An 18,004-nucleotide genomic window follows, 5' to 3' on the forward strand; every position below is an offset into this window, starting at 1 on the left:
GCGGCTCCAAAAGGGACGAGGTCCTTTGGAGTCACCCTTCTGTGGCCACCATGGCAGTGATGGGCTTCTTTGACCCTGACAGAGCCAGGAGCTGTGAGTCAGGTAAGGGTCCCAATCCCAAGGTCCCACCTCTATAGGAGAACCCCAACCCCTGCCCTCCTAAGCCCCGCCTCCCCGAACAAGACCCGCCCACCAGCCACGCCCTCCTCCTTAGATGGAAGCCCCGCCCCCAGCAACAAGCCCCGCCCTCTCACCCCGCCAAGAAGCCCCTCCCCCTTCCTCAGTCAGTCAGCCAAGCCCTGCCCCTTCCCGCAGGCCCCTTCCCGCCGCCGGAGCCTCCCCCGCTTTGGGCGCATTCCCTTCGGGCCGCCTCCTTTCCCCAAGCCTACGCTTCGCTCGCCCGCCGCCGCTCCGCCAACCCGCGAGGCTCCTTGTCGGAGGTGTGGAGGGATGTGAGCGGCAACGCCGGCGCGGGTCGATGACGTTGGCCCTCTTGCGCGCGCCGATGACGTCGACGGAGCGTCGTGACGTTTCTCGGCGCGGACCGGTGACGCCGCAGCTGGAGCGCGAGGGGAGCGGAGAGGAGGAGAGGCGCGCTGAGGGGATGCCGGTGAGTGTGACGCCGAGGAGGCCACGTCCGTCGCGGCAGCACTCTGCACATGCCCAGAGGGTGACCCCGTCGCTTTTTTTAACCGGCCCTTCCGCCGAAGCCCTTGGGCGGCGCGCGGGGCCTCCCCCGTCATCCGCACAACAACCCAGCGAGGTAGGCTAGGCGGAGAGCAGCGTCGTTATCCCTTGGGCAGAAAGAAAGAAGCGAAGATGAAGTATTTAAGGAAGGAAGCGCCCGGAGCCCCGCCTTGCCGGCCCCACTCGCGTGGAGGCAGGCAGATGATAACCCGGGTCTTCATTTGGGAAGCGGCCTTCTACCCACCTGGCCAGGCCGCTTCTCAGTGTTGCTGGCACTGACTGGCAGCAACCCTTCGAGGGAGGGGGAGAATGCTTGACTCTTCGCTCTGAGACCAGCCTCCCCGTTCCAAGAGTTCGGCCTCTCTCTTGGTGGTCAAAATCCAGCTGTAATCCAGATTAAAACACTTCCTTCCATGGAGGTTTTTAAGCAGAAGCTGGACGGCCATCAGCCACATACGATCTAGTTGAGATTCCTGCATTGAATGGTGTTGGTTGGAGCAGATGATCCTTAGGGGTCCCTTCCAACTCTACAGTCCTTGAAACCGTTTTGATCCACAGTAATCACCTTTGCCCTCCCCCAGTTAGGGCCAGCCCTCCCATGAGGAAAGGTAAGGCAACTGCCTTGGGTGACAGGATCCACAGGAGCAGCATATCTGACCTCCAGGACACACGTCACATGTGGATCCTTATTCCCAATGATGATCTTCACTCCCTGCCCCCTGTTCCTGATGTAGAGTTCCAATCCCTCTGACAAGGAGAGTGCGGCTGCCAAAATGGCTTGGACCAGCCCTGCCACTTTTCACATTTCCTTACCCTGGTGTTTCCTGAGGTTGTCTGTTTTTAAATGAAAGCTCCCTTGAAGCTTTTCCATGTCTGAGGAGGCCTTGGGTGCAAGTGTCCTTTGGCATTCCTTGGTTGCCACCCTTTTAATTTCTCACAGTGCTTCAGAGTGACAGCAGGTCACGCACATTGTGGAAATTTAAAAATGTCACTACATCTAGCTGCCTGGTGCTGCTAAGATTGCTGGGTGGCGTGGGTAGGGCAGGAATAAGAGGCCCAAGGCTGGCATCCATCCATGCTGGGTCTTGCTAGATCCTGGCAAGCTATGTATGTATGCATTTATTTCATGAAAATTGCACACCACTTGATTATTTTAAAAAAAACCTAAAACTGGTTTACAAAAAGAGAAAACAAGAAAATCGTGAAAAATTTACAACCACAATTCACACCATACAGAAGTTAAAATACTTAAATAGATTAAAATTACCTAGAGCTAGAGGCCCTGGCAACAAAGTTGGCAGGTGCTGTTGCCAGATCTGGTTTTGCCTGCAGCTATATAAATTTACGGCCTTTCATTCTCCACCTTTTCAGTCTCTGACAACTTCCAGGGTGGCTTACAAAACAATTCTTAAAGGAGAACTGTGCATAATTAACAAATAATAATAATAATGAGTAACAGAAGAGCACAGATAAAATCAATGTGGTCTCCCCAGTCTAATAATGCAAGTAACAGATACACTTAAGTAAAGAATTCACCTGATGCTAAACAGGCATTTCTTTCTTTATTTGAGTTTTAATACTTGATTTTTTAAAAAAATATTATGTTATGGAGCATTAGACCTCGGCAGCAGACAAGCTGCTCCAGGGGGAGTATTTCTCTAGTTGGTTGGTTGGTGTCTGTTGCACCTCTATAGGGAGAGGCACCCAGTGAAGGGACTCAAGGACAACCTGGGCATTTGAGTAGATTTGTGTGGGAGTAGGCAATACTTTTTATTTTTAAAAAAATAAATTTTATTACTGAAACCTAAGAAGGAAAACAACACTAGCAGGTCATAATACACTAACACAAAGGAAAGGAAAACAAATAGATAATCCTTTTCAATAAAATCTTCTACATGTCTACTTAGAAAAATGTCCTAGTAAACTGAATGGATCTTACTCCCAGGTTAAGTGTGGATAGGAGTGCTTAGCCTTTGTTACCTGGATGCTAAGCTGCAGGTGCCTTTAAAGTAGGAATGGGCAACCTGTGGCTCTCCAGATGTTTTTTGACTTCTGTTCCCGTCAGCTCTAGTAGCAATGATAGCAATTGCAGTTCAGTGACACCAGGAGGGCGTTACCCAGGCTTTAAAGATCAGCATACTGGCACTGTTTACAAGAACAGTCTGCTGTATCATCATTACTGTCATCAACATCATTATCCCCAAATTGCTGGTACTAGGAAGTGGTGGTGCTATGGTTTAGAGCAGGGTTTCCTAAACTTGGGTCCAGATGTTTCTGTGCTACAACCCCTATCACCCCTACCTAGCAGTACAAGTGGTCAGGGATGATGGGAATTGTAGTGCAAAAACATATGGAGACCCAAATTTGCAGTGATGTGTCCCGGGGCATAGGGAGCAGATTCAGAAGTGAAGCTCTAAATATCGGCACGAGATCAAAATTGAGCAGGATTTTTCTCATGATGCTGATAATCTTGCTGGGTGTACAACCTCTTCCTTTTTCAATTTCACACCACCAACTGCACTCTTCTCGTTGTCTCTCCACCTCCCCAGGTGCGGATGGCGACCGCAGTGCCTCCCACGCAGAGCCTGCGCTTGGAGAATGCGTCTATCCTGTCCGAAGGAGCCCTGCAGGATGGACATCGCTTGTGGATCGGAAACCTCGACCCCAAGATTACAGAGTGAGTGAGGGGCAAGGAAGGGAGGGGCTTGGAATTTAGTTCTTGAGTGGCAGGAAAGGAAGGGGGTTCTCCAAAGAAAATAAGAAAATAACCCTCATTTCCGTTTTGCTGCTATTTGAACTCTGCTTCTGCTAGCATTTAATTTTCTGTTTAATTCCTGCCCACTGTGCCAATTTTACCTACATCTTTGTTATCTCAGTGGCCGAATCTAGGGGATTATCATCACCATCATCATTATTACAGTTAATTTATTTGTTGTTTAGTCGTGTCCGTGACCCCATGGACCAGAGCACGCCAGGCACTCCTGTCTTACACTGCCTCCCACAGTTTGGTCAAACTCATGTTGGTCAAACTTTGAGAACACTGTCCAACCATTTCGCCCTCTGCCGTCCCCTTCTCCTTGTGCCCTCCATCTTTCCCAACATCAGGGTCTTTTCCAGGGAGTCTTCTCTTCTCATGAGGTGGCCAAAATCTTGGAGCCTCAGCTTCAGGATCTGTCCTTCCAGTGAGCACTCAGGGCTGATTTCCTTCAGAATGGATAGGTTTGATCTTCTTGCAGTCCCTGGGACTCTAAAGAGTCTCCTCCAGCACCATAATTAATTTATTAGTTGTCTTCTAAACCGCCATTTCAAGGCAAGTTACACAAAATAATTAAAAGCAGTTTAAAAACACAAAACCAACAAGACTAAAATACTAACGTTGGTGATAAACACCCATTCATCCAGCTGAGAAAACCAGTGGAAACAAAAATGTCTCCAGCTCTTTCCAGAAAGTGTGCACCTGTTGTATCTTGAACAGGAGTGCTATTCTACAGCACAAGGGAGCTACTAAAAAAGCCCTGCTACAAGTTACTGTGGAGTGAGCATCTGAGATCCTTGGAATTTGCAGGAGAGACTCCCACGGACTGCAGTGAACTATTGGGTGCATAAGGGATAAGTCAGTCTGTTGAGTAACTTGGTCCTGAGCTGTATAGGGACTTGCATGCTAGTACCAAAACCTTCACCATGGCCCAGCAGTAAATTGGCAGCCAGTGCAAATCCTGAATGCAAGGTGTTACATGCTGGCAGTCGTTTGCTCCCACAGTCAACCTAGCCTCCATGCTCTGCACCAGCTGCAGCGTCCAGACCAACCCCAAGTGTAGCCTCACATAGAGCACATCTCAGTAATCCGTCCATAAGGTTAGCAGTGCATGGACAACTGAGATCAAGCTAACCTGATCCAGGAACGGCTGTAACTGCCTTACCACGTGTAGTGGGGCCACCCTTTGTGGCTGTGGCGAGGCCTGGTGGCTGACAGTGCCTTGAGAGAAACTCCATTGGCCCAAGCCCCTTCGGGCTTCCTCTGAGCTGCTTCTCTAATAACCGCAGCTGTGTGCACACCCCAGTCCCATTTCTGGTGGCGGCGAACGTTTTAAGTGTGTGCATTTGACATTCCCTTGGCCTCCAAATGATTAGCGCGTTTAAATTGCGTGCTAACACATTTGAGCAAGTTGAAGTGGGGCAATTAAACGCTGAGGGAGGAGAGCTTGATTGCTCAGAGGGATATTAGATGTGCCGGGCCAGGGGTTCTGGTGGCTGTCTTTCCTCTCCCCACCCCACCCCCGCAACACACTTTACAAAACAATCTCCAATTTATGCATTCCAAGTAGCTGTTCTTGTTTTATCGCCCGGATATTGTGGGCCTCTCAGCTGTGGAAGCAATTTTTGCCCGGCTTCTTGTGTTTCGGGAAGTGCCTTGAGGTTTTGTTCCAAGTGCTGTTCCTTTCAGCCCGGCAGCACTCATAATCGCACCTCTAAGTGGAGTCCGTCATTAACGTAATGCCCTCTTCAGGCGACTCATTCAGCGCTGCACTGGCTGGCCTCTTCTCAGTTTTTGCATTAATTACCATTTTTTGCCCAGTGTTTATATTGCTGTGGCTTCTTGGGGGTGAGTAATTGTGAGCACTGCTCAATTGACAGGCTGCCTGGGCCTTTTTGGGAAGGGCCTCTTTGGAAAGTTGGGGGTGGGAATTAAAGGCCCAGGAGGTGTGCAAGGAGAAAAGTACATGTTAGGCCTGGTTGACCTGCCCCTTAGGGATTTCAGATTCTGTATTTGGCCAAACAGAGGCATTCCAGGTTTTGTTGGGGTTTTTTTTTTTTTTGCATATACCTTTCAAGTCAGGGAACATCCATCCAATATGTTTTCTTTCCCTGAAAATTCTGACCCCAGCATCTAGGAACTGAAGTGTTCATTTGCCTGGCCTTGTAAAATCTGACATTTTGAAGCATCTGTAGATCTGGGGCTCCAGAGTCAGTGGTGTTGAGTGAGTTGTTAAGGGAGCTAGGGTGGGGTGCTTGGCTTCAAACCTTGCCTTTGTCAGGTGCTTGTTGACCTCTGTGGACATCCAGAAAATGCCCTCCCACTAGAACGTAAGAAGAACCTGGATCAGAACAAAGGTCCATCTAATGCCTGTTCTCTGCGGCCAAACAAGATGCCCCTGGGAAATCCACCACAGAGACTGCCTCTGAACAAAGAGGTTCCATTTAGCCCTCGTGATTACCAGCCACTTATAAACTTCTCTATGAATTTGCAGTTTCCTTTTCCAAAGTTGCCTATGTGTGTTTCCTATCTCCAGACATGCCAGTGCTCCTTCAGCAGCAAAACCTGCTCACATGTTGAAAGCAAGCACCTAGGAGGAAACACTAAGTGCAGCTTTTCTCAGATGTTGTTGGACTGCAACTTCTATCATCCCTGACCACTGTTCCTGCTAGCTAGGGATGATGGGAACTGTAGTCCAACAACAGCTGGGGACCAAGGCTGAGAAATATTGACTTAGAGCCTAGTCTTCCCCCTTTAAAAAAAAAACTTTATGTGGGTGAGTGGGTGGGTAGTGTTTACTTGGGAGGAGCTGTCAAACATGCCTCACTCCAACCTGCCTCTTACAGCAATATAATTCAAGGAATCCCTTCCGTATTCTGAGTGCAGTTGTCCAACTTTGCACTGGTGCTTCATCTGTTTCCAACCCATAAAATGTGGATACCAGCAAGCTAGCTCAGGGCAGGGAACAATTAAATCATTCCGCTTGTTCAAAGTTCTACAGAAGGTGGGTGGGTGGCAGTGGGGTATTTAAGAAGTAGGCACCCAGTTGTTGGGGCAGAGAGGCTGGTTGGCCCTTCAGCAATTCACATAAGCTCAGCCTTGTGGCCTTTGATGTTTGTATGACTCTGAAGAATGTTTTTGAAATTCAATTTAGTCAAGGAAGCTGGGTGAAGCTTTCATAGGGCACAGTTGTCCTGCTTAGCCGGATGTAATGGTTTAACATTGCTTCTTTAATTCCTGTGGAATTATTATTATTATTATATTTATTTACATCCCACTTTTGTCCCAGACTGGAATTCCAAACATCTTACTCTGATTAAAAACAACACAGATAAAGTACAAGGAGCTATAAAAAATAATAGTTAAAAACCTGCCAGTGGAAGGTCAAGGAGAGAGCCAGTCTAGCTTCTCTAGAGAGGGAGTTCCAAAGTCTGGGAGCTGCTGCCATTGAGAAGACTGTCTCCTTCATCCTCACCAAGCATGCCTGTGAGGGTGCTGAGATGCAAAGAATGGCCTCCCCACAAGATCTCTGAGCCCGGATTTGTTTGTGTGTAGGAATATGGTCTTTCAGATAGCCTGGGCCTTTACAGGTCATAACCAGTACTTTGAATTGTGTCCAGAAACAGACTGGTAGCCAGTGGAGTTGTTAAACAAGGGAGTCATATGCGTCTATAGTTTGGCTCCTATTTACAACATACTGTACAAACGTACCTTGGAAGTCGAACAGAATCCATCTCGGAAGTCCATTCGACTTCCAAAATGTTCAAAAACCATAGCGCAGCCAATTGGAAGCCGTGGAAGCCCCCCTCAGACGTTTGGCTTCCAAAAGTAGTTTGCAAACTAGAACAGTCACTTGCGGGTTTGCAGCATTCGGGAGCCAAAATGTTCAGGAACTAAGCTGTTCCAAAATGAAGGTACGACTGTATTTCCATTTTAAAGGTAAAGTCCTGTCGTGAACGACTCTGGGGTTGTGGTGCTCATCTCACTTTACTGGCTGAGGGAGCCGGCATTTGTCTGCAGACTGTTTTTCCGGGTCATGTGGCCAGCATGACTAAGCTGCTTCTGGCAAACCAGAGCAGCGCATGGAAACGCCGTTTACCTTCCTGCTGGAGCGGTACTTATTTATCTACTTGCACTTTTTGGCATGCTTTCAAACTGCTAGGTGAGCTGGAGCTGGGACCGAACAACGGGAGCTCACCCCGTCACGGGGATTCGAACCACCAACCTTCCGATCGGCAAGCCCTAGGCTCAGTGGTTTAGACCATAGCGCCACCTGCATCCCTATTTCCATTTTACAAGTGGGGAATAGCAGAGGGTGAGGGGAGAGAGGAGGAGGAACTTTGGACAGCTAGACTCCATTGCATTTTTGGCTGAAACAGCACCAAAACCACAGTCTGGAGTGGGATGTTAGTTGCTGTTCCTAGCCTGCTTCTGTGCAGTATTCTAAATATTTGTTTCAGTTCCTAAGTTCTAAGTAAGTTCTAAGTAAGGCTTGCCACCCCCTCTTCCAACACACCACTGACCAGAGCTTGGTGAAAAAGGAAGGCTAGGAGCATGGGGAGACAAAGACCACAGGCACTTGGAAGTGGGGGCAATATTTCTGTCTATGACCACACATGCTCAGGACTAGGGATTTGTTTTCAATACTAGAGCTCAGCTCATAGCCCTTCCACACACAAATCCACTCCAGGTTTTCCCCCCTAAGCTTTTTTCTGTTTCAGAAAAGTGGTGGAGGCATTTTTGTTTATGGTCTTGTGAGTCAACAGTCCTTTGCTTATCTACTGCAAAGAACCCAAAGCGCCCCCCCTTCAGTCCCAGCCTACCTTGCTTAAACTGCACTGACTTCCATTTGGGAGGGTTGTGGTTGTTCCCATCCTGAGAGCCAGTTTGGTGTAGTGGTTAAGAGCGGCAGACTCGTAATCTGGGGAACCGGGTTCGTGTCTGCACTCCTCCACATGCAGCTGCTGGGTGACCTTGGGCTAGTCACACTTCTCTGAAGTCTCTCAGCCCCACTCACCTCACAGAGTGTTTGTTGTGGGGGAGGAAGGGAAAGGAGAATGTTAGCCGCTTTGAGACTCCTTCGGGTAGTGAAAAGCGGGATATCAAATCCAAACTCTTCTACCAAGGTTGCATTGATGCCACAGTTTTCCCGTTGCAAAATGCCCTTCTTACATGTTACTGTATTTTAGATAGAGCATTGCGTTTTAGCCTCTACCTCATTTTTTTGGGGGGGGGGTCGAAAAGGCACAGTTATGCCGCAGCTCTGCCTGCTGCATTGAGATCCATCCTGATAAGCTTTGCTCAGCAAAAAGCATATTTTAACAACAGCTTGCTGGTTCCCAGCGGGGCAGGATTCCCAGCCTTAATGGCTTTAGCATGTGGCTAGGACCATTCCCTGTATCCTTGGGACAGCATTGTTCAGAGGAAGCCTTGACTCGGTGTTTGAATAGCTCTTAGGGTGCCAGGAGGAAGACTGACGGAAAAGGAAGCGGGGCTTGGACGGGCTGTCCCACACTTGCCTTGGATGACAGGAAGTAGGAATGGGGACCTGGCTGCAGCCCGCAGCAGAGCTGTGACCTTCCCCTTCCCCTGCCTCGTCCCAGGTACCCCATCAAGATGCTCCAGGAATTTCCAACAGCCTGACTTCTTGTTCCTTCTTCACAATGCGGCTCTCCAGTTGCTCACAACCTCTTTCTGGGCCTCTTTAATAATTCCTTGCATTCAGAAATACTGGAAGTAAAGAACTGGAAGATGAGGGAGAAATGCAGGATTCCATACTGGTGATGAATCCAGGAAACTGTCTTCTTGTGACTCAAGGGAGCTGAGTGCTAGTTAGTACCTCTGTGATCAGCTTCCAGTTTGTGTTTGTGTGTGTATGCTGTTTCAGAATAATGAGCTAGAGTGTGACATTTGGGTAAACTACACAGCATATAGCCACACAAGCAAACATAACAGGTTGTTTTTATATTTTCTCTAAAAGGAACAAGGAAAACTGCAGTGGTACCTCAAGTTAATTCGTTCTGGAGGTCTGTTCTTAACCTGAGGTACCACTTTAGCTAATGGGGCCTCCCGCTGCTGCCGCCGCCACGCAATTTCTGTTCCCATCCTGAAGCAGAGTTCTTAACCCAAGGTACTATTTCTGGGTTAGTGGAGTCTGTAACTGAAGCGCCTGTAACCAGAGGTACCACTGTACACTGCTGTAGCAGGCAGTTCCTGTTGGACTGCAAGCTCCACAGAGTGCAAAGGCCCATGCGCAGAGGGAGAGCTCAACGTGCAGCTCAGCTCAGACATAAGCAGAGCCCTGAAGGTGGATCAGACAGAAGTAGGCCCATCTATCCCAGCATCCTGTTTATCCATAAATCAATAAATATTATATATATCTTTTCACTTAAACATCACATGCTAAAAAGTATAGTAACACCAACACCTATGCAATACCAATAGCAACAGAAAAACTGAAGGCAACAATTTAAAGAACAACAGGCTGGTATTAATTAATAGGGTTCAGGCCCAGAACATCCTCTGGTTTATTTGATGGCCTTTCTGTGGATATGCCACATTTGTAGGCTCCCTGGCTGCTTTCAAGAGTACCAGTGGTTTATGTACTTAACAGCCTAATCCTATGCAAGTCTACTCAGAATTAAGCTTCACTGAGTTCAGTGAGGCTAACTCCTAGGTAAATTTGTGTAGGATGCTGGATGGGGCTGATGGGAGTAAGAGTCCAGCAACCTTTGGAAGGAGCCTGTCATTGACCTACAGCTCCTCATATTCTTTCCGTTTCTGGCTCATCCTGCCTTGGCTAGGCCGGGGTTCCAGGGCTTCCACTTCAGTGCTCAGGATTCAGTTGCCTGACCACCTCCTCCTCTCTCATGTGGACAACCCTGTCTCTGCCAACTTGAGAAATCCCAGTGTGAAATGATCGTCAGAGTGGAGAGGGGCATTGCTAACTCTGCCCATGTATGAACACTGCAGTGGTATTCTAAATTGTTTACAGTTCAGCATTTCTCACCCACCCAACCCACCCAGCAAAATCCATCATTTAAGCTCGATGTCCCTGAGGCTTCATTGCTTTCCAGCTGTGCTCAGTGGAGACACCACAGGGAAAGATGTGCAGTGAATTCTGATGAAATCAAGGTTGACGCACAGCCACACAAACATGCATTTAAATGAGACACCCCAACAGGACTTGCTAAAGGAAAGCTAGGTGTGTGCTTTTCTCGGCCAAGTGGCAAAAGGTGTTTGTGTTTTCAGGTGTGGACAATGTTCTGAACAATGCTTTTTATGGGGACAAGATTATGGAACCAATAGGGTAGTGGCCCCAAAAAGTTTGGGAACAACAGCTCTCCAAAGTTTTAAACTAAGAAGAAAAGGTCACCAGTGCTTTTCTGGCTTTGTTAAAAGGGCTTTTTGGATAGATTTTGCTTTCTGCATCCATCATATCTCCTCCAGCCACACCACCTCAAGGAAAGTGTGAGGACTACCTGTTCACACCATAGGACCTGGCTGTTGTTTTTCTTCCACCACTTCATTAGGGTCTTCTTGGTCCAGGGCAAACTGAGTTGGCCCTTGTTTCCCTCCTGTTCCAGGAACACATCTGTAGCAACCTGGCCTGGGAGATCGCTTCAGTTCCTGGAATGTCCTTCCTTGTACTGGGCTTCAGAGAACTGGCTGGCACCCGTGTGGCTGCAAGGTCACTGCATTGAATTTGGCAGCGGAAGGCCACAACTGCCCCACCCTCAGAACGGCCCTCAGCTCTCACTCATCACTATCAGTATACAAAGCCCTTAATAACTTGGGAACAGTTTACCTGCAAGATCGCCTTACCCTGTATATGCCCACTTGACTGCTTCTGTCTGTAAGAACTGGCACATTACAGTTGGCACATAAGACTTGTGAGAAATCGATCTTTTGGTGTGGAGGCACCTACGCTCTGGAACTCTCTGGAACTCCCTGCCTGTTGATAACAGGCAGGCACCTTCACTCTTTTCAGTATCTGCAAAAACATTGCTGTTTAGATATTTATATATTTATAATGCCAATGCATTTTTTCATTTATTGCTAGTTTTAATTTTTTTTAATGCTTTGGTTGTTTTTACTAATAATCTTACTGTTTCCTTCTTTTTCTGAACTGCTTTGAGGTTCTGCAGTCAAGCAGGACATAGAACTAACTAACTAAATCCCCTTGGCCATCTTGAAACAAGTTTTTGCTGATATGCTGGGCACCACCATGCCATAAATCTTTTGACTTTTGAGGTCCTAAAATTTCCTTTATTGAAAGTGTCAATAGCTTTTCTCCCCTCCAAACCCTCCCCCCCCCCACACACACACTGGGCAAAACTTCATTTTCCCCCATTCCCAAGCAACAAGCCGGGAGCTGCTTGAATTGAGTTGGCCTAGTGCTTTGTCCTCCTTCCCTCTCACTCAGACCCTCTTAACCAACAGATGTCATCATCTTGGCTTCTCTCCCTCCTCCTCCTCCCAGGTACCACCTTCTCAAGCTCCTTCAGAAGTTTGGCAAGGTGAAGCAGTTTGACTTCCTTTTCCACAAGTCTGGCGTGTTGGAAGGGCAGCCCAGAGGCTACTGCTTTGTGAACTTTGAAACCAAGCAGGTATGTTGGTTTGTCCAGAGTCAGGCCATTGCTTCATCCAGTTCAGCAGTGTCTACTCCAGGCTTCCCCAGCCTGCTTTGCTCCAGGAGTTGCTGGACTACAACATTACCATCCATGGATGGGGCTGGTGGAGGTTGGGGTCGCAACCACATCTGCAGAGCACCCAGTTGAGGAAAGGTGGATCTCCAGGTACCCAGGGAGGTGGATTGAATCTCGGGCTCTGCCACTGTTCTGCATCCCCACCCCCAAAGCTCCGTCTGTGCTCTTGAGGATCACTCAGTTTTTTTTTTTTGTGGGCTAGCATTGTCTAGCCCACATTTTTTTTTTAATATTTTATTATTTTCACATTAAACAACAAAAACACAATACATACACAAATACACAATAAAGAAAACATGATAAACACATCAAACAAAAACAACAAAAGATAAAAGAAAACTTATACATACCTACATAAACAGGAACCATATACTATCATTGTTTAAATCTAGTTTCTATCTTCTTTGGGGGACTTCCCCCGCTCCCTCAACTGCGTTCAATATCAATATACTTTAGTAACTTTGTATCTTTTTTCTTAACATTAACCACTCTTCTGAATAGTTTTTAAGACATTAATTAATCAAATATAGTTCATTACTTAGACTACATATCCTAAAACATTCTTAAACATTTAAATCGTTCATAACAATACTTCTTGTGCATAGTTTTGTCTAACATCAACTAGCTACAGCCAATTCACCATGCTAATTCTGCTCAGATATCCAATTTTACACGATTTTTTAAATAGTCCTTAAATTTCTTCCAGTCCTGCTGCACCTGCTGCTGAGGATCACTCAGTTTAGAGCATTCCACAGCATTAAGGATTCTGGTGGGGATGTAGGCTTGGCTGTGCCAGGTGACTGTAGTAAGCCACCCTTCCCCAACCTGGTGCCCTCCAGATGTTTTGCTGAACTCCCAACAAACCTTTTTTTGGGGGGGGGGTTCCATAGAAATTCTTTTATTTTTCCTGCCTCCCCAATGGAGTTTCATTGTATAGCAATTTTTCCTGCCCTCGGAGCTGTATCTTTTGTTGCTGGCCTTTCTGTCAGCAGTGTTGCCTTGGGAAAATTGGAGGCGAGAGAGATTTGCTGTGTGTCTTGGAATGGTGCATTGGTCATTTTAAAAACACTCCTTGACTGCCTTCTGTTCAGGTTCTGCAAACTGCACTCAGGGGTTGAGTGGAGCTTTCTGGGCATTACAAGTGGTTGGACTAGATGACCATTGGTTTGAGTGTGTTGCTGATAATGCCCAGGTTACAGCTTTGATCCCTGGATGAGGCAGCTGCATATTCCTGCATTGGAGAGTGTTGGACTAGATGATCCTCAGAGTCCCTTCCAACTAGGGGAGTAGCAAGGGGGGGTGGGGGGCGGGCCATCCCAGGTTCCATAATGGAGGGGTGACAAATTATCAAGGAACAATTTTTTTTTGAAATTTTTTTTTTATTTTTATTTTTGAAAATGCCTTCTCTGAAGCTCTTATCTTACTATACTAGGGATTATATAGCTATATATGAAATTTCATGCATATTGGTTAATATCTTGACCCTCCTCCACCAAAATAGCTGTTTACTTGGCTGTTTTCCTATGTCATGAAGGCTGAAATTTCAGTTCAGTGGAGCACTTACTGTTCCCAACCCTACCCTGTGGAAAGCCATCTAATTAGACTTTAATTTGATTTTGAGATGTTTTTAGGAGGTAATGTAATTATTGTTTGATTTTATACCAATGTTATGTATCTGATGTTAGCCACCCTGAGCCCGACTTCGGCCAGGGAGGACGGGATATAAATAAAAGTTTTTATTATTATTATTACTTGTTATTATTCCTTTGTAAGAAAATATGAAATAACATAAAACCATTTTTGCCGGGGGGGGGGATCAATGGGGGGGTTGACAAGAAATTTTCCGCACCGGGTACCACCTGACCTTCCCATGCCTCTGGGGGGGGGGGTGACATTTTTTTTTTTGCCCCCGGGTACCAATTTACCTTGCTACGCCCCTGCTTCCAACTCTACAGTTCTATGATTCCAGCTTTACAATTTGATGGTTCTACAAAGAGTGGCTGGGAAAATTGAAAGTTTGGTGCATCTTGCAGGCCACTTAGAAACCTGGGCACCTGTTATCCCCTTAAATTCTATACTGCAGCCCCTTTTGAAACGAAAACCCTCCTCAATAGCCTGGCACTACCCATTAGCTGCTCAGAGTAGTAACTGCCCAGAAATATTCAGCTGAAGCCCCTGGGAAAGGGGTTCATTCCTTGATGGTGTTTTTCTCCTGCAGGAAGCTGAGCAGGCGATCCAGTCCCTCAATGGCAAGCTAGCCCTCTCCAAAAAGCTGGTGGTGCGGTGGGCTCACGCCCAGGTCAAGGTAAGCAGAACCTGACCGTCTTCCCACTTCAGAGAAGAGCAGGCAGCAGGAGCCCCTCCCATTTGCCTATATTCCTTTTGCTTGTTTGTGGGTTGGGCCTGTTTCCCTTCTTGTCAAATAATTTCTGCTGTTTCTCTTTCCACCAACACCCCTAATTGCCCAGAGATATGATCAGAACAAGAATGAAAAGATACTTCCCATCAGCCTGGAACCCTCATCTAGCTCAGAGCCAACCCAGTCTAATCTGAGGTGAGAATTGTGCTTTTACCATGTCTGCAACATGCTGTATGCATATGGGGGGGGGGTGCATCTTCAGCTGGAGACACCTTAAGAAGAGGCCTGCAGGATCAGACCCATATCCAGCTGCCTCTTTCCCACAGCAGCTAACCAGGTGCCTCTGGCAAACCCACAAGCCAGAAACTTCTTGTTGAATACCAGTGACTGCTATTCAGAGGTAGACTGCCTTGAACATGGAGGTTCCATACTGTATGTGGACAAACCCTTATCCTCCAACAGTTTATACAAACCCCTTTTAAAGCTATCAACACTTTAAACATTATGTGAAGAAGTCCTTATTTTGGTCCTGAACTTGCCAGCGCATCCTGCTGCTTCAGTTCCCCCTTGTGTTCCATAGGGCAACATTGTGAACTTCTGAATGAATGAATCTTTATTTGCATCCGCCATCGGCCGTAGCAATAAAACAACAACACAATATGCAAAGAATAGAAATAAAAAGTCAGTTATAATAAAATACATTTTAGGGTTGTGGACTTCTGCTTCCACAGCAGCAGCAAACTACACCCCCCTGCCCAATTGCATGGCCATTCACTGTTGAAATGAACTGGATTTTCTAAACCAGTTGGTGATCTGATACCAGGTTGGGTGTGGGGAGGGTACTCTGTGTGTGTGTGTGTTTGTGTGTGTGTGGAATCAGAAATCCCATTCCAGTGAACCTGAGGTAGCTCTATGGATCAAATGGATCCTGGATCTCTCTCCTCATCCTCACCGCAACCCTTCGGAGTAGGTTAGGCTGGGAGGCAGTGAGCTTTGTAGCCAAGGAGAGATTTGACCCTTACCCCAGCACCATAGTCATAGGTGAGGCTTGTATCCAGATGACTGCTTTACATCGGGCCCTGGGCTTCCAAGTTCTGGGTGTGAGTGTTGGTTCATTTCTACAATATTTTTTTGCTGCCTTTCAGCAGGAAACTCAGGAGGGAGAGAGGCGGGGAGTGGGCGGATCTGTGACCCTTCAGGCATTTTGGACTCCCATCAGCCGCAGCCAGCGTGGTGAAGAGTGATGGGAGCTGCAGTCTAGCAAAAACATATTTACGGAAAGGGCTGCAGGGTTCCCCACCTCCTGAATGAGGGTTTGTAACACCCAAAGCAGCACCTCAGGTTATTTCTTCTTCCCTTAAAATTTCAGGAGCACTAACTTTAAGCAGGGGCAGAGCTGCCATGGCGGTCAACAGCATCAAATCAGCAGTGCAGTTCCATTCATAAGACAAATTCAGAATACATGGCAGATCCCTAGACCACATGGCTGGGTCACCCCTGGGGGAGAGGCTTGGTGAGTGGATAGGGTGCGTCTGGAGTTCCAGAGCTGGACCTGGAAACCACAAATTATTAGCAGGGATGCTTCCCAAGGGATACAATGTATTCTCACCACCCTGTACCTGTCAGCAGGTGGGCAGCAGTGTTCTGCACTAGCTGCAATACAGCATTTTGCCTTTTTAAATGCCCCACCCTTCCCTGGCACCAGAACACCAACTGGCTTTTGAGAGCTCGCTTGGATTCAGAAGCTGCTTATCAGGTGGTTTTGCAAAGACTGTTGTTGAAGAAAAACAACTCTGAAGCTCCCAGAGGTGCGTGGAACTTGTGCTGGTTATGACCTGTGAAGCCCCCTACACTACAGCTTTGGATCAGGCTCTCCATGCTCTGAGATTTCCCCCACCTTCTCCCCACCACCCTCACAGGCATGCTTGGTGGGGACACGGAAGGAGGTCTCAGTGGTGGCAGCCCCCAGACAGCTTTGGATATCCTTGCCTAAAGCTAGACTGGCTCCCTCCTTGGCTTTTGGCCAGCAGGTCTTCACAGTTTTATTCTGGCAGGCCTTTGGGACCTGACACTTGTTAAAGGAAAGAGCTCTAATAGTGCTGTTTTCCTTTTGTTCTCTGTATATTAATAGGTTTTTAAATATTGTTTTAATTCTACTAGTGTTTGATTCCTTTTTAACTATTATCTTTTATACATTTTATCTGTGTGTGTTTTTTATTTGGGTAAGCTGCCTATTTGGGGAAAAGGCAAGATACGAACAAATCAATAATAGTGATGATGGTGACAATTACATGATTCTCCAGCTCTAAGCCCCTGTCCACATTAGATTCTGATTTTAAATCAAGGCCCAGGACAGACAGGCTGACGTTTCAACCAGATTTACTCTTCCCTTCCTCCACAGTGTCAGCACGAAGATCAAAGCCATCGAGGCCAAGCTGAAGATGATGGCAGAGAACCCAGATGCAGAGTTCCCACCGGCAGCACCATATTCCTACTTTAAGCCACCAGACAAAAAACGGATTGCCCCATACTCCAAAGCGGCCTGGAAGTCAAAGAGATGATTTCCTGTCAGCGGCAACATCTCTCTCTGGCGCTAACAAAGGTCCACCAGGATGAAAGGCGGGCTGTATTGGATGGTACTCCATTGCCTCCCCATAGAGTGTGACACCCTGGGCTTTTCAGAACCTTCTCCTGCATCTTCCATTTGCACGTGGGAGCAACTGCTCTCCTGGTGGTGGTGGTGGTGTGGTGGTGGGGGACTGCAGCACCATCTCCAGATCTGTAAAGAACCCAAGGTTGTTTTCAGTAGTAAAACCTGAAGCATCTACTCCTGTGGCTAGTTCTGCATCAAGAGTCCAGATATATGTGTGAGTTCTCACTCTCTCACAGACACACCCAACACACCCCTGCTGTATTTCTCCAGCCTGAAGATACAGAGTCCTGGTGCAGCTAGTAGTCAGGCTAGAAAACGGTGTCTTTGACAAGCATATGAACGGGGGGGGCGAATTCTGTGACCTCAGCGGCTGAGCCAGGCAGGTGTCTCATGTGCCTGGCACCTTGGGGACACAACCCTGAATCCTGGCAAGAATGGGGTGGGGTTTCTGTGTTGGGTTTTCTGCCGACGTCAACTCACCTGGGTGTATGTATCAAAACTTTCTAATGATTGTACAGGAATAAACTTTATGCAGACTTTCGAAGTGCACCTTTTGAAGCAAAATAGTCTAATGTGAAATGCTTGCGAATGCAGCAAAACTGGGCGTTTTCTGCCTTTTCAAACTAGAAGGCCCCAGTTCTGCATCCAAATCATACACACTGATCTCATTTGTATATTTTACTCCTTTGTATCGTTATGCATTGGGGGTGAGGTGGGGGAAGAGCGAGAAGGTGTACAAGGTACTGAAGTTGTGTCCTGTCCCGTCCCCCCCGCAGCAAACACAAATTCAGCCACCCCACTGACCCCTTCACTGTCACCTGGCATTACCCTTATAGCTTGAA

General features: G+C 47.3%; 1 protein-coding gene across 1 annotated transcript; it reads left to right on the plus strand.

Annotated features, from left to right (window-relative positions):
- The first annotated feature begins 496 nt into the window (after window positions 1-496).
- RBM18 (RNA binding motif protein 18) lies at window positions 497-17,724 on the plus strand. Its single transcript, XM_033137874.1, has 6 exons — window positions 497-610; window positions 3,237-3,364; window positions 11,925-12,051; window positions 14,369-14,455; window positions 14,619-14,704; window positions 16,911-17,724. Exons 1-6 carry the CDS (start codon window positions 506-508, stop codon window positions 17,068-17,070), a joined length of 693 nt encoding a protein of 230 aa, XP_032993765.1. The 5' UTR covers window positions 497-505; the 3' UTR covers window positions 17,071-17,724.
- The last annotated feature ends 280 nt before the right edge of the window (window positions 17,725-18,004 follow it).

The sequence above is a fragment of the Lacerta agilis genome, chromosome Z (assembly GCF_009819535.1).
Source record: "Lacerta agilis isolate rLacAgi1 chromosome Z, rLacAgi1.pri, whole genome shotgun sequence".
In the NCBI taxonomy this organism is placed as follows: domain Eukaryota; kingdom Metazoa; phylum Chordata; class Lepidosauria; order Squamata; family Lacertidae; genus Lacerta; species Lacerta agilis.